Genomic DNA, 25,836 nt, shown 5'->3' on the forward strand with positions numbered 1-25,836 from the left:
CTGCTGATTTCTGCTGGTCTACTGAAAGGAGCCGCTAATGCTTATTTTTTCTTTTTCATTTTCTATAACTCTTTTTGACCAACTTTGCATGCTTATATCTGGTAATCTGAACAACTAGTTTGAAGACAACACTATGCAATATAGCAACTATTGTTAATTCCTATTATTTTGTTAGTGAAATTCTGTATCATCCCTAATTTGACTATTTTTTATTCTCTTTACAAAAATGAAACAAACATCTTCACCACCACCCTGGCCAGACAAAAGCAGGGCAACGACTGCAAGGCAGGTGCTCTGGGGCACACGGCTGGGGGGGGGGGGGCAAGTAAAGCAGATCCCAACAGGGCACGACTGTCTGCAGGCCTTTATTCTTGTCACAGAGCCCGCACTCTCTTCTGACTTTCATGTCAATATCTGTCTTTGATAACAGTGTTTTCAGGCATCAAATTACATCTAATTTGCTGCAACTAAATATTTATGACCTACAGCGGCTTATAACGCTGCACACTGCGTGCGGAAGGGCTTTGTGTTTTGTCTGTCCCCACGCTGCACATGGAAGGGCTTTTTGCAGTTTTGCCTGTCCCCAGCACCAGGAGTGCCGAGCTTGGCACTCCAGGTGCACCCTAAATAAATTGTTGTTTAACGAACCCTTCAAATGGGATCAACTCGGAGGGCAGGGCTCTACCAGCTCCGGGGAAGGAGACAGTCTTCCCACATGCTAAGGAGCTGGAGGCCTGCGTGCCCCGGGCTGAGCCTGGTGCTGACTGCTCAAAGCGCCATCTGTCACTCTTTCACACAGCAACAGTTCACGCTCCGCGCAGGCTCCCACTCATCTCATCCTGGGCTGGGCAGAAGACATGCAGCTTTGACTTCGCTGCTAAAGGTCTCCCAGGAAGTAAAGTTCCTTTGTTTGGAGAAAACAAGAACATACAGCACAAGTCTCTGAAGATACAAAATTCACAGCTGAGATGAGGAGACTTCTGTGCAGTCGCACGGATGGGCACTGACACACCAATTCTAGAAAAGAGCAAAGGAACAAGGGAGCAAACGTGGACCCTCAGACAGCACCAGCAAAGCCTGGTCTGCAAAGCGGGCACAGAGGCTGTCACCTTCCCGGGTTCCTGGTCATGGACCAGGCTCCGCCCCAGGCAGGTCCTGACGGGCCAGGGCCAGGCAAGGAGGACCAGAACCTGCCCTGTCCCTAAGGCCCCTCCCTACACACCACACGGACAATGCTCGCCTAACTTGTCTCTAGGAAATCTGTCCTCTGACCCCAGGATGAACTTCCACCCACATCTGCAGGCAGAGAATAGATGATAAAAAAGCAAACTGGAGTGACTGGGGGAAAATCAAATAAAATTAAAATTTAATAAGGTGGAGCGGAGGTGGCTTAGCAAGGGCCATTTCCTTCCTCAGACCCACAGACACCTCGAGTTTGCCCCTGGGAATGCTGATAGGGAGATCTGATTGCTGATGGTTTGCCACTTAGGAAAGCTTGCAGCAGCCTTCTGGATCCTGCACCCCAAGATGAGCCAGGACAGGTTTGTCAGCAAAAGGCACGGGCCTCGAAGCCGGGCCTGCCCATGCTCCGGTTCTCACTTAGTGCGCTCATGCTGGAGAGATGCCCACCGAAGGGACGGTCCTGAAGCCCCTGCCAGCACAGCCAATGCCACCACAGGTCCCAAGGGACAGGCGATGCCAGAGGAGTCTGAATTGTTGTAGTAGAGGGGACAGAAATGCAGACGAGAAAAATCTCCCTCCACTGTGCCATCTCCACAAATCAGGCTTCATGTTCCTGCATTTCTCCTGGTATTGGGTGAAATCTCTTTCGTGGAGAAAAAAGCAAGGAGGCCCTCAGAGGGCACACGCACACTCGCACACATACTCGTGCTTGCGCACACCCACGCCCACGCCTGCCTGCCTGCCTGCCCGTGGGGGCCTCAGAGTGCGCAGGCACACCTCACAGGAGCCCACAGCGAAGCAGGGTTCATTCCTTCATCACCATCTATTTCTGAGTCATTCTCCTCGGCCCTTGAAATTCAGAAGCACTGCGTGTGTGACAGGGGGACCCTGAACTGCCCAACCTGACGTCCCCCAAGAGCAACTCTCACCTTCCTAATGGGATACACTCCAACTCCTCTTACCAGGAGCACTTCTGGGGACAGAGCGTCAGCGAAACCAACTTCAGGGCTTCGTGGAAAGGGGGCAGTGATTCATTCTGCACAGCGGGCTGCCCTCTGTGCCTGTGGAACACGGTCCTCTTGGGCCCACCTGTCACCAGGCAGCACAAACCACATCTGCAGCCAGGCCTGTCCGCACCCCGCACCCCTACCCTGGAGGTGGCTGCTCACAGACTCTGGGCTCAGGGGCGGAATGGAGGATACCAGGCCACACAGTGAGCAAGTGGTAACAGGAGCGATGTCCCCAACACAACCTTCACCACAGTGCTAGGACTGGTGGTCACAGCATCTCAGGGACCAACTTGTGTGCCCAGAAGGGAGACCTGAACAACAGCCCAGAGCTGGGTGGCTCCGCCCCAAGGGGAAGGCAGTGTGCCTGGGAGGTGACTGCACCCCGCAATGCCCTGGACATTCTGGAAATCACGCACCAAAAGGCGGCAGTAGGATGAGCTCTCCTCTCCCCTTGACTTCTCTCGTTTTCCACATTAGCATTTATTCATGAAATCGTGTAAGAAAGCGTTGTTGCATTCATTTCCTCATTTAAAGAACTAAATTCTGACTGCAACAGCCCTAACATAAAGCCATACCAGCAATTTTGTTACGTGTCACTCCCATGGAAGGCCAGCCCCCCTCCATAAACTAGTGCCGTAAATACTCTGCCTGTGCCCAAAATAAACTCTGAGACTACTCGAGATTTCAGTTGCTTAATGCTTGGAAATAAATGAAAAACCAAGCATGCGGTACACCCCTGTGACCCCAGCTGCTCAGGAGACGGAGGCAGGACACTCAGGAAGTCAGGGCCAGCCTGGGCAACGCAGGAAGACCCACCTTTACACTAACAAGATCTCATTTGGAGAGATAAAAATGTAAAAATAAAATCAACTTAAAAACACCATTGCCCAGGCTTTGAAAATGTGTGTGTCTCTCACCTGCCTACAGCTCAGGCAGCCCCGAAGGCGGGGGTCAGGGTGTTGTCTGTTCCCAGCCACAGCAAGACCGGGCACTTCCACGCTGTCCCCGGGGACCCGCAGGTGTGCCTGCAGCTGTCAATGGGAGGCAGGAGCACTGGAGTCAGGCCAAGGCCTGGGGGAGGAGCCAGGGGCTGCAGAAGCGCAGCGCCTCGAGCAATGGGACCCTAACTGTCACCACTGGGCTCAGTGACGACCCTCGGGGCGCAGGGCAGGCTGTGACCACACAGCCACCTCCCTGGCGGTGGCCTGCTCAGCATGCTCCACGCCAGCACCCACTGCAAAGTCACACCAGCTCCCTGCTTCCGCTGCAATCCTGAGGATGGTTTCCAGTCACACTCCCTGAGGGCACTGAGCCATTCCCATGCCCACTGGAGCGGCAGGGTCCCCTGGGGAATGAGGAGTCCTCACCACACACAGCCAATGTTTCCACTCTGCAATGTGCCCCGGGTGGGCAGCAAAGCCTCCCAGGACACCTCCTTTCTACCTGGGGCTCCTGTCAGGGTCACCGGCGGCCAGGGACAGCAGCAAGGAGAAGGTCTGGGAGTCAGCGTGATCCAGCTCTACCTTGCCTGCTTCCCCCACCCATGGGCGAAGGTCTTCACCATGGCACAAGCAGCAGTGCAGGCCATGTGCCCCAGACACGCTCCCTGGTCCCAGGGCTCCACATGGAAGCTTTCGGGTTTCCTAAGAGTTATTGCTAGAAGTCCCCTCAGCTTCTCTGCAGAGTGACAGAGAGGAAAACTACCCTTCTACTCCTCAAGTCCTCAAAACCCTGAAAACCGCCCTTGGTGACTGAGGGGACCCTCAGCTAATTCTGCACACAGCAGCTGACGGAGCAGAGACTGGCCAAGGGCTCTCAGTAAGCCCACAGCTGACGCACGGTGAATTCAGGGTGTTGCCAAGCACAGAGCCCGCTGTCGTTACAGTCGCCCGCACCATGAGCCAAGCCTAAATTTGGGGACCGGGTGCCACAGGACTTCCCCTCCTGCTCTGAGACCCTCACCCCCACTCTGATGCCAGCCCAGGAGCCCTGACTCACTGCTTGGGAAGCTGTGGAATAAAACTACAGGCAGACAGCAGCCGAGAGGCAAGTGGGCCGGACCCTCTGGAGGCCTCGGAGAAACAGCAGGACTCCCGCTCCTGAGCAAAGAAAGTCACCGCTCCGCATGAGCCTCAGCAACCTCCTCAAGGGCCTTGGAGCTCAGCTTGTCAGCAGCCAAATTCTCACAGTAAGCAATCTAAGCTCGCCAAGGTCCCTAATTTGCGTGTGCAAGTCAATTTCCTCCAAGCAAGTGGTATTTTCATGCTTGTTTAGTAAACACGGTTTCCCACGACAAATGCTCTCATCCTCCAGGGGCAGCTTCCAGCCACTCCTCTGGCCAGCGAGCATCAGCCCTGGCCACAAGGGGCGCAGAGCAGGAACAGCACCCAAGTGCACCAGGCCAGAGCTCCGCTCTGAGAGCAGGGCTCTGCGTTTCTGCCCCTGCCCTTCCTGAACACTCCCTTCCAAGGGCGGATGGGAAGACTCTGCAGGGGACAGGCGCGCCAACCCAATGCCCTTCGGAAGGATTCCTGCAGCACATGCAAGTCAGGAGCTTGAGAGAATGGGTTACACACACACACACACACACACACACACACACACAGAGCCTTTTTCCAGAAGTTTCATTGCTATGAAGCACAGAAAAGCCTGTGTGATCTGCTAGAAATGTCAGTTATTTCTCAAATCCTTCCTTCTGGTCCAAGAGTCTTGGGCTGGCCTCGCGGCCTGACTTCCAGTGACCTTTTGCAAAAAGCAAACCCAAAGCCACAGGCCCACAAGATCAGAAATACCAGGTTAGGCAACACTTCCTGCCTTTTTGTGCCTAACAATGGTGTGAACAGCTCGCACAGCAGAAGTTTGGAGGTGTGGAAGCTTCCGGGGCAGAGCTTTAGGGGTGCTTAAATGCTATCCCTTCCCCTGCGGCCACTCCCCAGTCAGGCACAATAACCAATATGAATTAACATATACTGACATTAAATACATTAAACTTGGAGACACCCAACCCTCCCCCCTTCCACCAGCCATCAACCCTGTGGATACTGGCGCTGCCACATGGTACCAAAGACAAGATTCCTCTCCCACACCTCTGCGCTGCGCACGCGTGTGCTCCACACACATTTTGTGGTAAGCACTGCTGCCTGCTGCGTTACAGAGAAAAAAAGTATGGGCTCGGTGCCACCGGCTTGGCAGGCTGAGTGGCTGCCCTGAAACTCAGCTTGCAGCCTGGCATGGCCAGTGGCCCAGAGAAATCGGGATCTTGGGAGCCAAGGATATAAAGCAAAGGAGGAGAACACAGTGTAACAGAGTGTGACAGGTGTAATGCGACATGCAAACAGGTGGTGTCACGGTGCCAGCCAGCAATGGCTGTTTTCTTTTTTAAATAAGATTAACAACAACAAGACATTCTAGGCTGGCTGCTCTTCCTTGGAGGAAATGAAGAATGAGAATGACAGCAGAAGAGAGACACACAAAGCCAGACATGGTGGTGCACAGCTGTAATCCCCAACACTCTGGAGGCTGAGGCAGGAGGATCCTGTGAGTGCAAGGCCAATCTGAACTGCACCGTGAGACCGTGTCTTAAAAAAAAAAATAGATGCACAAGGTTAGTGCAGACAGGGCCACATCCTGAGCAGGTGGGACAAGACCCATCCTGTTCTATTTCCAACTCAGCACAAATCAGACACAGCCCCTCTACCTCCTGTCCCCGGAGTGGGGACCACAGGGGCTGGGGACTAAGTCCCCAAAGACGCTGAAATATCACAAGCTTGATGCCACCTCTGCGTGTACCCTGCCCCCAAGGTGACCAGCCATGTGCTCCCCTCATGGGGGCAGAATGGAGTCTGCAGGAGACAGAGCACCAGGTAGCAGCCCCGCCAGGAACCCACTTCCAGAGGAAGGAGGAGGGAGGGAGATGCGAGGGCCCTCCACCTCAGGGCCAGGTGAGCAGCCAGAGCTGAGAGGGCAGGGGAGGCGTTAGCCACCTGCATAGGTACAGAAGGCAAGCCAGGCCCTTCCCAAACTGCTGCTTCTCCCTCCGGAAGCTGAGGGTGAGCGGGGCGTGGTGGTGCACACCTTCGATCACAGCACTTGGGAGGCTGAGGCAGGAGGACCCACAGCGTTCAGCCAGAGCTACACAGTGAGACCCTGTCTCACAAAAACAGAAAAAAGGAAGCTGAGGGAGAAACCAACTCTTATAGCCTCAGCTACTCTGCAACAAACCAGGAACAATGAAGCAAGGGGCTGGTCCTCACTGCCCTGCACCACCCCAGGGCCTCAGATACATTTACTGATAGCCTTCTCATGAGTTACTTATTAGCAGCTCAGCTTCACTGAAGAGGAAGCCAAAGCCCAGAGCCCAGGGTAACAGCAACAGTCTGACTTCTTTCCTACCTCCCAGCAGCACTTTTCTTTTTCCAATACTAAAATGTCTGTAAAATTGAAAAAGTGTTAGAAAAATCCTCCAAAATCAGATTACTTTTCAGTATTAGTATAAAGTAATACTTTTCAGTATTCACCCACGTCTTAGTTACAAAAAACAAAATTACATGAAATCCAAATTGGGTATGGTGGTGGTTAATTCCAGCACTTGGGAGACTGAGGCAGGAGGACTGCCCAAGCTCAAGGCCAGACTGGATTACCTAGCAAGACCATGTCTCAATAAAACAAAAAACAAACCAAAAAACTACATAAAATTCAAACAGAAGGCTAAACAGAAAGTTTGAAAGAATCTGAGTAGCAGCCCTGGGAGATGGCTCAGTGGAATAAGTGCTTCCCTGGCAAGCGCAAGGGCCTGAGTTCAATCCCTGTTTCCACCAAAAAAAAAAAAAAAAAGAAAGAATCTGAGTCAAAGTCTAATTCTTTTTCTTTTCCTTGAAGAGCAGTGTCCCGCTAAACAAACTTCAGACTTTGAATTCTCCCTGCAACCCGAATAGGAAGAGAAATGAGGGTCTCCACAGCCAGGGACCCTGGGCTGGGGGCAACAGCCCCAGATGAACACTTCAGTCCACAGCAGCCAGGAGGAGGGAGAATCAGATGCAAAAGTCAGGGTCCTCTCTAGGCTGAACACAGGAGGACCTGCAACCGCACCCCTGGGCCTGCCCCAGAGAACAGAGAGACCCACCCCCTCCTGCGCAGCCGCAGAGTGAGGAAGCCACGCAGGCGATGCTCATAGATGATGCATGGGGTCTGCGATGGAACGTTAGTCAGGCTTCAAGAATACCTCCTGAAAATTTTTTCCTTTTTTTTTTTTTTTTTTTGAGACAAGGTCTCTCTACTAGTTCTGGTGGGCCTTGAGCTTGCTATGTAGCCCAGGCTCGATGCAACCTTGTGGCGATCCTCCTGTCTCAGCCTCCCGTACTGGGATTATAGGCATGCACCATTACACTAGGCTTCTTGAGAATCTTAAAAACATTATGCTGAAATAAAACAGACATGAAAAGACAAATACTGCACAAGCTCTCCGCTAGGAAGGGTTCGGAGAGTTGTACTCACAGAGGCCACAGTGTGGCCGAGGCTGGAGGGTGTGGACTTACTCAGCAGGTGCAGAGTTCTGACCCAGGTGTGGTAGTGCAGGCCTGGCATCCCAGCACTTGAGAAGCTGAGGCAGGAGGACTGCAGAGAGTTCAAAGCCAGCGTGGGCTACATAGTGAGGGCGTGTCTCAAAAATCCAAACACCAAAGCAAAGAAAAATGAGCCAGTCCTGAAGGCAGAGGGCAGCAACGGCTACCCCCAGAACAGCTGTGGGAAGAGCAGCTGGACACGTGGAGTCCAGTGGCTGGGACGGTAAAGCCTATGATCTGGAAATCTTACAAGATGCATGCCCATCACTTAAACCACCTGTCACTAAAACCACTAAACACACATGGGTCCCCCTCCGAGACAGGAGCGGCAGCAGGCAGGGGAAACCCTGCCTCGGGGGTCTGCTTGCCTTGCTAGCAAGGGCCCCGTCCCCCTGGGCCCTGCTTGCTGTCTGAATGAAGAGAGACTGGCACCAGACTGGACGCGCCTCAGGAGTCCAGCATAAGTCAGGTGCCCATCCCCGTGACCGGGGTCTTGAACTCGCAGCTGCTGGGTTATTTTTAAATGGGAAAACAGGTCCTCGTCAAGCCAGTCGCCTCCGGAAGGCTGCCGAGCCTCCACACCAAAGGAACCCGGAGAGGAGGAGGCCTGGAAGTGGAGGCGCAGGGGCTGCACCCATGCCCAGAGCTAAGAAGGGCCACCCGAAGGACAGATGGCCACACCCTGAAGCCCACTGCAGGGCCCTACGTGCAGACACCAGCAGGCCTCATCCCCAGCAGAGGGAAGGGGGCAGAAAGACCCCAAGGGCAACAGCTGCTTATTCAACTACCACGAGCTTCCCCACGCTTGCAGCCTTCAAGGCGCAGCTCAGGGGCCCTACGCCACGCCCAGCCAGCGCCCTTTCCAGGGCAAGGCTCAAAAGCCAACCTCCTGGAGGACAGTGACAACACTCCACATATAAAGTGAGATTGAAATAAAAAATGCAGTGTTCAAATAAAATGATCACAGTAGAACACGCATGACCATGGAGTCCCCTCAAAAACACTACCCCCAACACCCATGCCCAGCTCCCGCAGCTTTCTGCAGCAGTTCAGAGGCCTTTCCTGCGTGTCTGCAGTTGTGCTGGCGGGGCGGCCTCTGTGCCCTAACACCCCCAGAATGGGGGCCTTTTGTGGCCATTCTGACTTTGGGGACGGCCAATGTCACACAGTGCCAGGGCCGGTGAGCACGATGCGCGCAGACACAGTGTCGTGTTGTCATCCGTCTGCCTTGCTGTTGGCTGGCACCGGGCAGCAGCATTCCAATACTTGTGTTCTCACCTTATAAAGAAGGAAGCTGTCCAGGACGCTCCAGACTGTGGCAAGAACATGGGACCAGGCAGCTGAAGAGAGCCAGACGTGGAGGCACAGACCGGTGACCCCAGCACTCGGGAGGCTGAGGCGGGAAGGTCGCTGCGAGTTCCAGACCAGCCTGGCTACAAAGTGAGCGCAAGGCCAGCCCGAGCTGCATAGCGAGACCCTGTCTCAAAAACACTAAATAACAAATAAATGTGACAAAATATTTTGAGGGGAAATCATGATGAGTTATATTGTAATAAATATTTTTAATGTAAACATTCGACGTAATTTTTTGATCATTTCTTCTATCTTAAACTTGCTTCTTTACAATGATACCCAGGCTGACATACCCAGGAGGATCTGTGGTACACACTTGAGGTTCCTGTCCTACATTACCACAGTAATCTTTATGTTCCATGAGGGTAGGTCTTTGGCTTTTTTATTGTTTGATACTGGGACTTGAACTTGGGACCTTGAGCTTGCCAGGCAGACACCATGCTGCTGAGCTATCTCCCCATCATTTAATTTCCTTCAGGTGACAGCAGGACTTTATTTACCTTCTATCCAGGTACCTATGAAACACCTGGACACAGATACATGATAAACAACTATAGAACGACCTGTACTGAGGTCTTCATCTTCATCTCATAATTATTTTGATTTTGTCTTTTGAGATAGGATTTCACTATGAATGCAGGCTGGCCTCAAACTCAGAGTGATCCTCCTGCCCCAGCCTCCCAAGTACTGGGGTTACAGACACGTGTCACCATGCCCAGCTGAACGGTCTCCTTTAGTATCTAAATGTTTTAAGGTCCTATCCACTCTCAAACATAGACTATTCATCATTTATGGAGTTTGTGTCTACAAGCTGCTGATACAAGCCAGGTTAGCATCTTAAGTTGCCTTTCTCTTTGCTGATAGCATCTGACACCCAAAGCTAAGGGAGGAAAGGCTTGTTGGGCTCACAGGCTGTAGAGGCTTCAGCCCACAGGCGGCTGGCTCCTAGGCAGGGTGGAACAGCGGAGCAGCATCCGAGAGGAGACACGGTCCACAGCAAGGAGGCCGGCAAGGACGTGTTAGCCGCTTTGTGTTCCTTGTACTGTATGCAGGCTACCTAGGGCGGGTGTAGCCCTCGCAGCCTCGACCCAGCCGGAACTATGCTGAGCTCATCGGGGCTGATTTGCTAATCACCTTGGATCCCAGCAGCGCACACACTAGTCCAAGCACCTCTGAAAAATCCCTCCTATGACCCCAGGAGGCTTGGGGGACATCTAGACAGAGCTGCGGTAGTCAGCCCTGAATTACACAACTGTCTTGTCCCCAGGGATGTTCACAGAGCGCACCCATACAGCCTCAGGCACCGCCCGAAACGTAGGGTCCTCTGGGATTCCAGCAGAGCTTCCCCCATGCGAGGATCGCCCCAACAGAATAACCTCCTCGTGGAGACCCGGTTACCACCCCAACTGAGCAGCCGTCTCCAGACTCGTGTGACAAACAATGAGCTGAATCGTGGCCACTGCAACCCACAGAGCCTGTCTGGCCATCTCCAGGGCTCAGGCCCCCCCATGTCATTCCCTGAACTCAGCTGAGGATGACGCATGGACCTCACACCAGGTGTCCAAAATGGTATTCTGCTGCTGCGGCCGGGTGGGGCCCTGCCTCCTCTTTAGGGGGCTCCCAGCACCCCATGCAGTGACACAGGTACATGCAACATGAAGGTATCCTATAAGGAAGTCACTTTAACTTGAAGCAGGGGACCAGAGATCACCCATGCAGGACCCCAGGAAACTTCAAACTGAGAAGTTCATGTTTCGTTAATGAACTACTAAAAAGCACCTCAGTTAGAGCAGACAAGAGCTTCAAGGGTCACTTTTTTTAGGTGTTTTGTTTTGTTTTGTTTTGTTTTGTTTTTTTAGGATAGGGTATTGATCCATAGCCCAGGCTGGCCTCGAATTCCGGCCTGACAATCATGACTCCTAACTTTTATGAAGACAAACTCCCTACCCCCTATGGGCAGCTATGATCAAATTATTTTTCTCTTTACTTGTAAAATTTTCTATTTCAGTTAATTTCTTACTCAAATTTATAGCTTTTCCTATAAATTGTTATATGTTTGGTACAGGGTCTCACTACACAGCTCGGACTCATAATGGTCCTGTTTTCAGCCTCCCCAGTGCTGAGATAACAGGTGTGCAGCTCAGTGCGCCCAGGGCCAGCACAGCATGTGGTGCCAGGGATCGAACCCTGGTCCCTGCATGCTTAAGTCAGTGCTTAGTCCACTGAGCTAGAATGCTCTTTAGTTAAAATGGACATCTTGCACCAGGTGTGCTGATGCACACGAAGCTGTAATCCCGGCACTTGGGGGGCTGACACAGGACTGCCTTGAGCTCAAGGCCAGCTTGGGCTACACAGCAGACCCTGCCTCAAAATAATTAGTGAAGTAAAACAACAGGGAGAGCCAGTGTCCAAGAAGGCAGGCAGCATCACCGCACCAATGAAAGAGGCAGCCTCCAAGAGGAGAAGGAAAGCAAGTGAGCTACAGCCTAGTGACAAGCGTGGTCCTGACTCAGGGTGTCCTCTGCTTCTGGGACACACCGCCCTGGCCAGCTACCTCCAAGGTCTCATGATCAGGGCTCCGGGTCCTCGCATGGCACAGAAGTGGTTTAGCAGGGGGCAGAGCTGGGGCCATTGGAGGTTCGAAGTCTTCCTAAAACTATGGGCTGGAGCTGCAAACACCGGCCACAAATCTCCTCAGCAGTCCCAAAAACCATTGCCGCAGTACTGTCCCCAAAACACAGGACAGTGTCGCTCCACCGTCAAATCGCAGTGCTGCCCACTGGGGAGGCTTCAGACACCCAGGGAAGCGGAGGCGGGAAGCAGAGGCGAACACCCGGACCGCCGCGCACCCTGCACGGACTGACTTCCCCTCCCAAACCAGTTCTCCTGGGCAGCAGGCAGGAAGCAGCGCAGCCCCGCCCACAGGTGATGGCCCGCCCACAGGGCAGGTCCCAGCCCACTGGCCCCCCAAGACGCAGAGGCCCTGCCCCAGGGTCTCCAGTAGAGCTCCAGGAGCTCTTACCCCTCGCATGATAGGACGTCATTCTTTGAAAAACCTGTATTTGCCAAGTCCTTTCCATGTGTCTGGACGAGGAAACACTTCGGGAGTCACCACAGCCGGGGTACAAGGGACAGGAAGCTTCACCGTTTCTGTTCTGTGTAATTTTATGACACTAGAATCTGATAGGGCTGCCAAAACTATCAGATTGCCACGACTTCTAAAACTCTTCTCGTCCTTTGAGACCAAGTTGTCCAGGCGATGCTCCTGCCGCGACCTTCCCAGCACTGGGATCACAGAGGAGTGCCACTGCACGAGGCTTCTTAGGCTGTGTGAGAGTCTGTCTCTCCTCTCCCCAAGGAAGGAGCAACAGCCAGCTTGCCTCTGCACCCCTGCACGGGAGGAGGTGTCACCCAGATGGCCACTCTACACTTCACCATGCTGAAGCTCACTCCGTTCTGTGGCCGTTTTTCCAGCTCGGTGCATCTGCGCTGCCCTGCAGCAGGGATCAGTGTCCGGGGATGGTCTCCCTGGACAACCCATCACTAGCGTAGCTGAGGAACCCGAGAGGCCGGATCCGACTGGCTCTGTACGAAGTCTTAGCAAGGGAACTTATTTAAAAATGGCAGGAGTTCGATCTCCTGCATGCCGTGCCAGCCCCACCCTGGGGGTGTGCTGAGACAGCGACTGAGCCTGGGCATGGACGCAATGCCTAAAATTACACCTGTAATCCCAGTGCTTGGGAGGCTGAAAACAGGAGAACCACTACAAATCCGATCTGTATAGTGAGACTCTGTAGGCCCTGTACTAAATACATAATAAAAAATATAAAAATGGCAGGAGTGGTAGCACACGCGTGCAGGCCCAGCCCTCCAGAGGGTGAGGCTCAAGTTTGAGCCCAGCTTGGGCAATTTTGCAAGACCTTATTTTTAAAAAGCATTAAAAGGACTGGAAAAATGACTCAGTGATTAAGGTCCTGGGTTCAATCCCCAGTACCACCCTGGGAAAAAAAATAAAGGACTCGAACATTTCACGGGAATCTAACACTTAATTCAGCACTACACTCCAAAACCTTTAAAAAAAAATCAAAACTGTGACAAGCTCATTTATAAACTTCTACGTGCACACATTCCTCTGACATACTCATTTGTGCATGTTCTGTTTTGCTTTATTTTTATTTTATTTTATTTTTTATTTTTTGGCAGAACCGGGGATTGAACTCAGGCTCTTGCGCTTGCCAGGGAAGCGCTTATTCCACTGAACCATCTCCCCGGCCCCCTTTGCTTTATTTTTAGACAGGGTCTCACTGTGTAGCCCAGGCTGGCCTCCAACTCATAGCAATCTTCCTGCCTCAGCCTCCAGAGTGCTGGGATTACAGGCCTACACCACCATACCTGCCCGGCTCTTGCATTTTTAAACCTACTTTGGGGGCCAGCCAAATAGCTCAGTGGATTAAAGCGCCTGCAAGCAGATGCAGGGGCCAAGGGGTTCAATCCTGGGCCTGCTGAGACAGCAACTGAGACTGGGCGTGGTAGCACACGCCTGTAATCCCAGCTCTTAGGAGGCTATAAAACAGGTGGATCACTATGATTCCGATCTAGTAGTGAGACCCTGAACACCATGCAGACCCCTCCCTAAAATACAAAAACAAACAAAAAATAAATAACATTAAAATAAAAATAAACCCACTTTGGTACTTACTGCACATTAGCTCTGGGAAGGCACTGGAAGTGCCACCCCCAGGTAACAGCTCTGAGCCTGTAGATCCCAAGGTCTCAGCGCTGTCAGGCTGAGCTCTGTGCACCCGTATGGACAGATCTTCCAAAAGGACTGTGTCAACCGAGCGGGAGCCGTGACCCAGGGAGATGTCAGCACACCCAGAGACCTCGCAGCACACCCGCCTCCCTGTCTAAGGCCCACTCTTTCTCCTCCAGGACCACTGTCCAAGGACGTTCGCTTCACCCCAGCCACTTCTCTCCTCCAGCTGTACCCAGCATCATTTGCCCCTAGACCGACCTGCCTCTCGGTACTGCTCCAAAGGACATCTTGGGCTCAAGCCATTTCCAGCCAGCAGGATGCTGCGGAGCAGCAGGGAGCACAGCAGGATGAAGGAGCGCAGCAGGATGCCGCGGCTGGGCCAGTAACACAGGCCTGCACTCCCAGCACTCGGGAGGCTGAGGCAGGATTGCCGCAAATTCGTGGCCAGCCTGGGCTGCACAGTGAGTTCGAGGCCAGCCTGAACTGCATGGCAAGCCTGTGGCTCAAACAAACAACAGCAAACACCTTACTAAACCGGCCAGCTTCTACCACTGTTTTCCCCTTGTACAATTTTTATCCTTCCTGGTGATTCTGGAACTGAACCCTCACAGGAACAGGCAGCCCTGTGCCCTGGCGACAGGCCACCTTCACTCTGAAGTCCAGAAGTGCACATCCGGAACCCTGACCCCTGCCCTGAAGAACCTAAGGGAAGGGACCGGGAAAAAAACAAAACCACAGTTGCACACACGTGCGCGCGCGCACACGCACACAGCTTTGAACACTGCATTTGCCAAGATCTAGCCCACCCCTTCCCTCTAGCCAATTCCCAGCTGTGACGGGGTCTTTGACAGATGGGTGAGTGTGGCTAGAGATCCTTCTTTTGTTTTTCTTTTTCTTTTCCTTTTTTTTGCGGAACTGGGGATTGAACGCAGGCCCTTGCGCTTGCCAGGGAAGTGCTTATTCCACTGAGCCATCTCCCCAGCCCCCCTTCTTTTGTTTTTCAAGGCAGGGTCTTGCTTTGTAGCCCAGGCTGGCCTCACACTTGCTGAGATCCTCCTGCCTCAGCCTCTCAAGTGTTGGATAACAGGAGTGCACCCCCACACCCAGTTGTGGCAATATGTTCTTAAGGCCTAGTTTGGGATTCATAATTCTCTTTGATTCTAACAGCAAACTCCAGGCTGGCTTCGGTCTGTGTCGCTTTGGCGGATAACTAGGGTCCCTAGGCTGCTCGCTCTGCAGGTGGCCTGGTGTGCTCCCACAGTTCTATGCTTCAGCCATCAAACATGGCTGCCCATCCCCCGGGCTGGGCAGGTCCCGATTTCAGAACCACTGTGCGTCTTCATAAACCTTCCCTGCACCCCAACCGTGCATCCCAGAGTGATTACAAGCCCTGTTAAATGGAGCTCAGAACTCAGCCCAGCCAAAGGCCTCGTTGGGCCTAGGGAACTCACAGAAATGACATTTAGGGGCCAGAGTGATAGCTCAGTAGAATAAGCACTTGCCTGACAAGCGCAAGGACCTGAGTTCAATCCCTGGTTCCACCAAAAAAAAAAAAAAAAAAAAAGACATTTTGTGAATCTGATAATGTTATTTATAACAACTAAGTTGCATCTCTGAACTGAGACTCTAAGTCCAAGTAGACACTGAGTTGACATCAGATTCGACTCCTCAGGATGAACGTCCTGGGATGTCCCCAGGGTAACCCCTGAAGCACTCAGGACACGAGTTCCCCCACAGCAGTTCCCGGGCTGAGCCAACCTTCTTGAGTTCCAATGAAATTGTTAACTCTTTCAGTGGTTAGAATTTTCCCGCCCACAGTGGGCTCCTGTGAGCTGGAGGGTGTGCTCTGTAGGCACAGGCGCGGTGTCCTGAGATGCCACTGACACCGACTTCCTGGAACCCTGTGACCCCAGAGCAAAGGGCACCCCCCCCCAGCAGCCCTGTCACAGCTGTCGCCCCTTCTGGCCAGTGTGATGTGCAGCCCCTGGTTTGGGCTGGCTTGGGCTCCCTAATTTGCCCTGACAGCTCGCAGAGCTGCAAGAAGTGCCTGTGTGACCAGCATCTCATGCAGGGCATGACAAGGGCACTGATGAACAGAGGGGCACACAGGCCACGGGCCAGCTACATCCCTGTGGAGCGGGGCACCTGCTTCCCAGCAAGGGGGACACAGGTGCCAACAGGGAAGCCTCAAACCAACAGCTTGGGGTTTTTACAGCCATGGAAGCCGATCCTGGAGTCACTGCATCCGAAGTCCTGGTTACACATTTCTCGGTGTCCCCAAGGGTCTCACATGCTCAGGTTTTTAGAAGGTGACTGGACTACAGGGCTTAGAGCTGACCTGCTGCTCGGAGGCAGGGCTGGCAGAGGAGGTGGGGGCTGGGGGGTGGCCTCCCTGCCCCCCACTCCCCTTCCTGTTCACCACGCCCTGAGCAGCTCTCTTCGCCAGGCCCCTCTGTCATGCTGTCCTACCTCCGAGCCAGCCAGTCACACATGGAAACCCCAGAGTCCAAATAAACCTCTTCCAGGGGCACAATGACACACACCCGTAACTCCCATGCTTGAAAGGCTGAGGCAGGAGAATGGCTGGGAGCTGGAGACCAGCGTGGGCTACAAAGCGAGTTCCAGGCCAGCCTGCGCTGTAGAGCGAGATCCTGTCTCAGAAAGACAAAAAATTTAAAAAATAATAAATAACCAAATAAACTCTCCTCCTTCAATTTGTGGGTGTCCGGTATTATGCCTCAGAGATAAAAATAAGTGACAGTGCCAGGTCCCTTCCCTCCCGAGGGACGAGCCAGGGCTGACAGTCCCACATCTCTGAGCTTGGTGGTCTCTGACCAGTGCCATCCAACAGCCCAGTGGGGACGGCTTCATTAGTGCAGAGGGACCTGGGAGCTCCGGGTCAGGAAGCAGGGTCACAGGCCAGACCCCAGAACTAAAGTGCCCCTGCACCCTAGCTGGTGGGAAGCTATCAGTTTCCTAAGCTCCGGGCTGGACTCAGGTGCGGCCACCAAACAGCGCTTCTCCTGCCACAGGAACACACAGAGAATTTTCTATTCTTTTATTTTTGTTTGTGCTTTTGCTTTGTCTTTTTGAGACAGGGTCTCAATATGCAACCCAGGCTGGCCTTGAACTCAAGGTGATCTTCCTGCCTCAGTCTCCTAAGTGTCAGGATTACCAGCAAAACTCTTTTTTTTTTACTTTTAGGACAGGATCTACAGGGTGTACAGGGTTTCACTTCATAGATTGAACTCAGAGTGATTCTCCTGTTTTTGGCCTCCCAAGCACTGGGATTACAGGTGCGTGCCACACGCCCAGTCTCAAATGCAGTCTCAGCACGCCCTGGGGACGGGGTCAGCATGGCACCCTAGGCATCGAACCCAGGCTGCTGCGCTTTAGTCCACTGAGCTATCTGCTGTGGTTTGCTAAGCTGTCTGGCCGGCCCTTCCAGCAAAACACTTTTATCAAAGATTTACTGCTGCCTTTTCCAACTTGACTGCCAAATGGACACCCCTCAGTCCCTGTCCCTGTTGCCCACCACCACAGGGCACACACACCAGGATTTCCTCCAGCCCCTGGCACTCCTCAGCCCCCACTCCCATTTCCTGGTCTCCAGGTAGCCAAAGCAGATGCTCAGTGCCCGGGGCCTGTGCACAGGTTCTCTCCGCTGCTCTGGGGCTTTCTCCTTCAGAGCCCTCAGGCAAGGGCTCTCCTGGGAGCTGCACCTCAGGCCAGCAAGGCTGTTTCCACACTTTCCACTCGGCAATCACCATGACACCACAGGTCTCAGCTAAGGTCCCAGGTCCTGAGGACACCTCACTGTGTCAACAGCGTCTCCACTGGTTTCTCCTGCACCCCTGCACCTGCCCCAGACACGGCTCACACTGGCTAACGTCACCCTACCCCACCGCCTCCACCTCTCTGGGCTCTGAACTCTGGGATACAATGCTCTCTAGAGTATTTCCTCTTAGTGACAACCAGTGAAGTGGCTACTGCGAACACACCTGGAAAACACAACAGCTTGAAGCATGTAGTCTTGCACAAAATGAAAGCTGCTTTTGTTAGTTGGAAAGGAACTGTTGGCAGATATTCTCCAGGGTAAAACACTGAGCCAAGCAGGGTGGCGCTGGCTTGTAACCCCAGCACGCAGGAGGCTGAGGCAAGAGGGTCAAAGCAAATGAGATCAGCCTGGGCCACACAGTGAGTTCAAGGTCAGATCGGCAGGACTGTCTCAAAAAAAAAAAAGAAAGAAAGAAAAGAAAGAAAGACAGACAGACAGATAAGACATAGATATCCCAGCAGAACAGGGGTATGAGCTACTCACATTTCTGAGAATGTGGAGGAAACAAAGATCATAAACTGATCTTATACCTCTAAACTGACTTCCTCTCTAGAAAGGATAAAAAGTCCAAAGGAGATATCTTCATTTCAAACAAGAATGCCTGGGTGGATTAGATGCATTTCTGAAAATAGCTTTAAACTCAAAGGAAACGACCTGTCCGAGCACCCTAGACCTGCTCCAGGCTAAGTGCAGACCCCCACAGACACTGCCCAGGGCCCTACGAAGCCCACCACTGACCCAAGCAGAGCTGAGGCATAAATCACGCTGAGTCCCCAGGGTTCCTCCCTACCGGGGAGGCCCCAAGGCCACAGACACGCCTTTTCAGGGAGCCCAAGGGTACACACAGCTCCTCTCCGGGCCTTCCCGCCACTTTCCACGGCTCAGTCCCCTTCCCTGGTGCAAAGCCCCACCTCCCTGTGTCCTGTCATCTATCTTCTACTTTCCACTTTACGCTTGCTTTTGGGGGTTTTCATATAAGAGAAACCACGTGACATGCTAGTGTGTTTGGTGTTAAAATCGCTTAACAGGATGGTCCTGAGCTGCACCCACTCACCCACAAGTAACTCAGGCTTCACCTTTAGAGCAAGGTAGGGTGTAGACACCGCAGTTTCATCCATTCAGCTCCTGGTGGACACGCAGCGACTTCCGAGACTCCCACACTGCGCTGTCGCCATGAGCCGCTGTGAATGTGGTGTGCACGGATCCTACGCTACAATGTCCTTCACTCTTTGGGGGTGACACCCAGGAGGGAACAGATCCTCAGTCAAACGGAATTCTAGTTTCAGCTGTTTGCAGATCTCATAAACTCTGGCACAGTCACCTTTTCTGCTCCCAGCAACGCGCTGCTCTTGGGGCTTGTTCTCCCTGCTGCTGCGTTCGCCGTCAGTCACCTCTTGTCCTGACCACTGCTACCTGCCATGGCCTGGCACAGAACCAGCCTGGTACCACTTATGTTATCTTTATATGACTACAAATAAATGCTGAGCTTCATTTCAAAGCTACAAACGTTCACCTACCCTATGCAATCCTTTATTTGCCCTGGAGTTAAAAACTGTCACAGGGTAGGCAAAGGCTTTATTATTTCTTTTATCAGCCTTTACACCTATTGGTTTTTCCTCCATTTAATTCTTTAGACCAGCCGCACATGGTGGTACATACCTGTGATCCCAGCACTCAGGAAGCTGAGGCGGGAGACTCACCTTGAGTTTTAGGCCAGCCTGGACTACATAGTTTAAGTTGAAGGCCAGCCTGAACTGCATACTGAGACCCTGCGTCAAAAAAAAAAAAAAAAAAATCTTTTCTTTTTTTTTTTTGTTGTTGTTGTTGTTGTTTGGTACGGGAATTGAACTCAGGACCTTGTGTTTGCCAGGCAGGTTTTATGCCACTGAGTTATATACCTAACCCCCCCCCCCAATCAATCTTTAGCTCCAGGCACCTAAGTTCCCACTACTTCAATTTTTTGTGGTTTCTTCCTTGGAGCCGTAAGAAATCAAATCACAGCATGAACGACTCCAAGGCCAATGTCTGAGGCATCCTGAGCCAAGGATCGCACTGTCGGTGAAGACAAAGCCCCAGAAACCCAGCCCGCACCAGGCAGCGTGTCCTCGAAGCCCACCAACCCGCTGGACTTCAGCAGTCTCAACCTCTGGACACAGGCATCTGCAGCAAGCCAGGGGCCCCGTGATACCGCCTGGCCTCTGGGCGTCTCTGGACACAGCAGGGCATGCACTGAAGGCCTGAGCCAACACCACCGTGGAGTTCTCTCTTTGCACGGCTGAAGAAGCCCGGTATCCAAGTCGTGCAAAAGCTTTCGAAATGCCTTTCCATTGCCACCAAGTACTACTGAGCCCGATTTGCCTGTATTTCATTTTTCATTACACATGATGACCTTCCCTAGTGCCTCCACATCCTTCACTGCAGCCATGCTTCTTCACACTTTCACACGCAGAAGCCCTCATGTTAATTAAGCTGGGTTTTTGTTTTGTTTTTTTGTAGAGACAGGGTCTCACTATGTAGCACAGACTGGCCTCCAACCCACAGCCATCCTCCTGCCTCAGCCTCCAGAGTGCTAGAATTGCAGATCTGTGTGTACCAGGTCCAATAAGCTAAATTTTGTAAATGTGGCTTTTCTTTCGTCAAGCCTGCTAAGTACCAGGTATACTGTGTGAGTCTAACCCTTACTGTCATCAGAACCCCGTACACTGACTATGGAATGAAAAAGGGCAGCGCCTGACATGAACAGCAGTATCTAATCCTCCAAGGGATCTTCATGAGCTCCCTGTCCTAACACCAAGCCATCCCTAAGGTTCCAAAACTAGATAAAACGGCCAAGGCCTCTCGCCCAGACTGTGACCAAGGCCACCCTGACTCCAGAGCTGCACCAGTCACGCTCCACCACCTCCCACGCTTCCTCCCAGACCCTGATTGTGCATGGGACTGGCGAGCACACCTATCCTAGGTGCAGTGGTAGGAAGGAGACGTCTGGCGCACACTCTGAAAAGCAGAACACAGCAACGGCCTTTCCAGTCTAACCATAACTGTACGGCACCACCTTTCTAGGAAAAGAACTGCAAGATGACACAAGGGTGCAAAGAGCAAGCACTAAACAAGAAAATAAAGCACCTCGGAGGGGCACTTCTGGACAGCAACATGGGTCTCTGGGGCCAAGGGTTCTGGAGTACCCGGGCAGCGCATGGAGGCTGTGCAGGGTCCCTGCTTTCACAAGCAGGTGCCTTTCTCTTCTTGATCTCTCTTTGTTCTCCCAGGGCCAAATGAAGTTTTATCAGAACTGTCCGCAGGAGCTGCTGATCACATCCAAGTGAGCACAGTGCAACCCAGGGCAGCAAAGGCACCTGTGTCAGCAGGCATGAGAGACATCAGGTAACACCAGAGACACAGGCTGCAGCCGGAGGGTGGCCGCCCGGCACTGCCCGAGCCCACAACCTCATTCTCCAGCCAGGTCCCAGGAGGGCATCAGCAGGGCCACCTGCGCCTGCCCTGCCTGCCCCCTGCAGAAGTCGGTGCCACAGTCCTTATTCTCGCACAGGTTCTTTGACACGGGAGGGCAGTTTCCTACTTGCCCCTCAGCTTCCCACAGCGGCCACTCTACCAGGTAAGCAGGAAGCTGAGAAGAAACTGGGTGATTTCTGCCACAGGATCAGTTCAGCCTCTGGTAAAGTGGGGTCTCAAGGCAGAGCCAGCCTCTAAAGACCTGAGATCCACTGGGCAGGCGCAGATTCACCCAGCTATCATCCTGCAAATGTCTGCTGAATATGTACTATGTGCTGGGTGCCTTTACAGAGAAAACCCTTGCCCTGGTAAACAAGCATTTAGCAAGGGGAAGCCATGAAATGGCTCACCATGTACGGCGGACCGCACATCCGAAAGTGAGGAAGAGCTGGGCCTGGGGCACACGCCCGTAATCCCACAGTCTGAAGGATGAAGGGTCACAAGCTTGCTCAGCCTGGGCAATCTGGTAACTTGGCGAGATCCTGTCTCAAAAGAAAACATTCAGAAAAAGCTGGGGATCCAGCTCAATGCTAGGTACAATCCCCAGTCCCCCAAACAACAACATAAAAGTGAGTTACAGAGAGAAAAAAAAAAAACTGGGGATGTATACAAGTGTGTGTGTGTGTGTGTGTGAGAGAGAGAGAGAGAGAGAGAGAGAGAGAACAGTATAATCCTCAAATGAAACAAATTCATGTTTCTGAAGTTGTGTGAATCGGATTACTTTAATCTCTAGACTTTATGTTTAAAGCCTGCCACCCAATAATGAGCTTACGGTTGTAATAAAAGAGGAGATGTTTTTCAGTACTGCATCTCCAAGTTTTATTGCCAGTGCCTGCTAGCCACCTGCACCTCCAAATGAGAACTGGCCACCACACTCATCACTTCAGCCTGTTACTTTCATAAACAAAGTCTAAGTTTAGACTCCACAAAAAAACCGCTAAAACTTTACCAAATCACATTTCTGCATTTTCTATACACCATCAACGTGGAGTCGCCCTGTGTCCCATCAGTCTCAACTTCACAACACTGCTAAGCGGCCCCAGAAGCCCAGTGTGGGGGCAATAACCTAAGTTACCTGTCACCAATAGGCACAGCCACGCCCATCTGCTTCCGGCTTAAGGCTCAAAGGTCAAGCCCTTGCAGCAGAAATGTCAACGTTGCACACAATCAACAGGGTCTTCCAGAAATACAGCGAAGTGTCCTCTTTTGAGGGGGGGAGGCTGGTCTCTTTCAATTGAATCCACTATCTTTAAGAAATGTCTACACAATCAAAGCAAGTTGAAGCCAAAGGAGAAAGCAAGGAAATGCAAAGCCACAGGTATTACAATGTGGCTTCTTTGTGGAATGGAATGGGGAAGGGACCCCAGTGTTTGCAGTACAGCACAGAGACGGCCTGGACACGAGAGTTAGACACTTTCCCTGAGGGACGCAGACCTGACGCTCACTGGAACAGACACCAGCTAGATGAACATGCTAGAGGCCCTTTCCAAACCAGCATGGGGGGTGCTGCCACCGCCGGTCCCCAAGTGTCCAAGCCCTGTGCTCAGCCCCTACTGACGGAGACAATCACAGGCCAGGCACCTACTCTGGTGCACCCCAGGTGAGATCCACGCCTTGGGCACATGGCTCACACTTCTCTCCAGCTTCTTCCCAGCTTAGGCACCTACCCTCTGGGCTTTACCAAACCATGTCCCTGACACCCAGCACTGGGCACCTCAGTATCTTCAGGGTTCCTCCAAGGCCCCTGCAGCATTCTGCACCTACCCTAACTCCTCTCCCAAAAGTCACTGTCATCCAGGCTGTCCCTGGAGCTCACCAGCACCTCCGGCCACTCCATCCAGACTTCTGGCTACAATCCCACAGGTCATTCTCTGAGGGCCTCAGTGAAGCGCCCTCCTCCAACTAACCCAACTGCACCCCCACCTGGCCCCACCCCTGAAGGCCTGGCCCAGACAGGCCCTGGAGCAGAAAGCCACCAACAACTAACCTGGGAACACAGGCTGTCCTCTGCCATCTCCAGTCTTACTCTTTTCCTAGGCAGGAGGACGTGAGGGGACACCCTAAAGTCCCTTTTCTTACTCTGAAATCAAATTTTCATCTCCATCCCCATAGATCCCACTGGATTTCCCCTCATTGAATTGTTTAAACAGGTATTCTAGTTAATTCTGAAAACTGGCCTCAATTTCAAAAAGCTTTGGATTCTAACTTTTAGGAAAAAAAAGCCTTGATTTCCATCAACTTCACAAGACTGAGGGATTTTTTAATTTTTCCTTATTCCTCAGAATACGCTGGGGGGAAGGGGAATCGAGTGCTCAGTTTTGCTCCTAAGATCAGAAGGTTGGGAAGGTACTGCCTCGCCTCCGCCTCGGGCGCAGAGACAGACACCCCGAGCCCCAGCTGTCTCCGCTGTGGGCGGCCGCGCGTCCCAGCCAGTCACCACCTGGGCCACGGTGCCCAGGGGGCCGGGTCGGGCCTGGCCTGCGCACCCTGCCGCTGCCGCCTAGCTCGCGACCCACCGTCCCCCGCGATATCTCCGGTCAGTCCCAGCCCGCGTTTGTGCCCGTGCCCGAGCCGGGGTGGCCTCCAGGCGCCCCCGGGCCAGGTGGCCGAGGCAGGTGCCAGCGCTGTCCCCGGCCCGCCCGGCCCGAGATCTGGAGGCGCAGCACCCCCCCCCCAGGCCGGCCCCGGCGCCCCGCGCGTCCTCACCCGAGAGGCGGGCGCCCCCCTCGCCGTGGCCGCGCCGCCGCTGCAGAACGAAGTAGCAGCTGGTCTTCTGGGTCACCCAGAGCTTCAGCGCGTTCTTCAGCAGCACCTCCTCCGGCTTCAGCCACATCGCTGCGGCCGGCCGCGCCCGCGGTGCCCCTGCTCACATCACCCCGGCCGCACCAGGCCGGCCCGCTCCGGAGGAGGCGCGGCGGCTTTGGGGCCGTAGCCGGCGATGCGCAGCGCGCAGTCGGGAGCGCTCGGGCGCAGTTAAGCCCGAGCCCCGCTCCCGCGCCGGCCCCGCCCCCACGTCAGGCCCCGCCCCGCGCCGGCCCCGCCTCCGCCCCCACGCTCGCCCCACCCCTCCTAACGGTAGGCCACGCCTCTATCCGCCCTCTGCGCCCGGCCGACCCGGCCACGCCCCGTCAGCCGGTCACGCCTCCTTGCAGATTCCCGCGGCACAGCCGGGTTTCTGTGTCCCGCGTCGCCTAGCTTACAGTTCCGGAGCGCCGGGAGGAAGTCGTCCCGCCATCGGGTCCCTCTGGGAGGGCTCCCCGGGCAGCTAAGAGCTCGGGGAAAGGGTCAGACAAGGAGGTAGTGTTTTGGGAACACCAGGTGACCCCCCACTTAAGAAAATTGTTCTTAGGGGTGAGCATGCAGAACGCAGAATAGAAAGGTCAAGCGAGTTGGGGTTTAAAAGAGCATTTTTTACAATAACAAAACAGCAATAAAGAGCTGGTGAGATGGCTCAGTGGTCTAAAGCACCTATTTAGAACAAGCTAAGCCAAGCAAAGCACAGGGACCGCAGTTCAATCCCCCAGCACCACATGCCAGCCAGCCCCGCCCCCTGGTGGGCTGAGCTGGCCACACAAATAAATAAATAAATAATTTTTAAAAAGATTTAAAAAAAAAACCAGCAATAAAATGAAAAGCAATCATATTCGGATGCTAACTCTCCATGCACTTTTCGTTGACACGCAGCTCGAGAGCGCTGTGCCCCCACTCTGCACGGGAGGACAGTCTCCAAGGACGCTGCTTCTGGCTCGCGCTTCCATGCTCTCCAGAGGCTCCCACAAGTGGGCAGAGGTGGGAACCCGGGCGGGTAGTGGGAGTGGGAGGTCCTGCGGGGTCCCGTGGAGCAGGTGTGGGGAATGAAAAGGCGGAGTTTCCTCCGCGTGGTTGCAGAACCTGACAGGACTAGGCTGGAGAGGCCTCTGGGCTGGAAAACCGAGAAACACAGGATGGAGAAGGAGCTGTGGGATGTGCTGGGGTTCTGATGGAGGGATCCCTGACAAAGCTGGACTGGGTTAGGGCAGAACAGAATGATAGACGTGAAATAACGTGGGGGAGCTCGAAGGAGCCTTGGCCATGGCCCTTGGAACCGTAGAGCTAGCTCCAAACCCTCTCGGGACAGCGCCCCGGTGCGTTGAGCAGGAGGCTGCCCACAGGCCAGGGGTGGCAAGGCACAGACTGGCCAGGCCCAGACCACCATCCTGTGCATGAAACTGAGGAGGCCGCCAGCAGAGATGGGGTGTCCGGATGCCCCACAGCAGCCACAGATATCAAGAAAATATTCCTTCCTGAAGCAGCACAGCCAGGCCCTGGAAGCACAGAGGTGAGTGGAACAGGTGAGTCAAGATCCACGGAGGAGCAGTGGGCAGCAGCAGCAGAAGTGCAGACCCCAAAGTCAGCTCCCAAGAAGGGCACGAGGAGGTCTCCCGACGCAGCTCTGGCTAAACCTGAGCTCCAGGATCAAGACCCCGAGGTCAAGCACAGCAGTGAGTGTGGTCAAGGGTCTGCCCGTGGTTTAGGGCCAGGTGATTGGAATTCATGATTGCTGCCTGCCCGTTAACTGTGTGCCCTTGACATGGGTTAGGGCGGGAATCTCAGCAACCCTCAGGCTGCTCAAAGGTACAGGCAGAA

General features: G+C 53.5%; 1 protein-coding gene across 4 annotated transcripts in view; it reads right to left on the minus strand.

The window, feature by feature from the left end:
• The window catches only part of Tbc1d8 (TBC1 domain family member 8), an 85,145-nt gene extending 60,938 nt beyond the window's left edge, over nucleotides 1-24,207 (minus strand). For all 4 annotated transcript variants that reach the window (XM_004633253.2, XM_023717323.1, XM_023717322.1 and 1 more), the window contains exon 1: nucleotides 23,917-24,207. In XM_004633253.2, the coding sequence (XP_004633310.1) occupies nucleotides 23,917-24,043 (127 nt within the window). In that variant the 5' untranslated portion in view covers nucleotides 24,044-24,207. The remainder of the gene's footprint in view (nucleotides 1-23,916) is intronic.
• Nucleotides 24,208-25,836: the final 1,629 nt, after the last annotated feature.

Source organism: Octodon degus, unplaced genomic scaffold, assembly GCF_000260255.1.
Source record: "Octodon degus isolate 3935 unplaced genomic scaffold, OctDeg1.0 scaffold00052, whole genome shotgun sequence".
NCBI lineage: Eukaryota > Metazoa > Chordata > Mammalia > Rodentia > Octodontidae > Octodon > Octodon degus.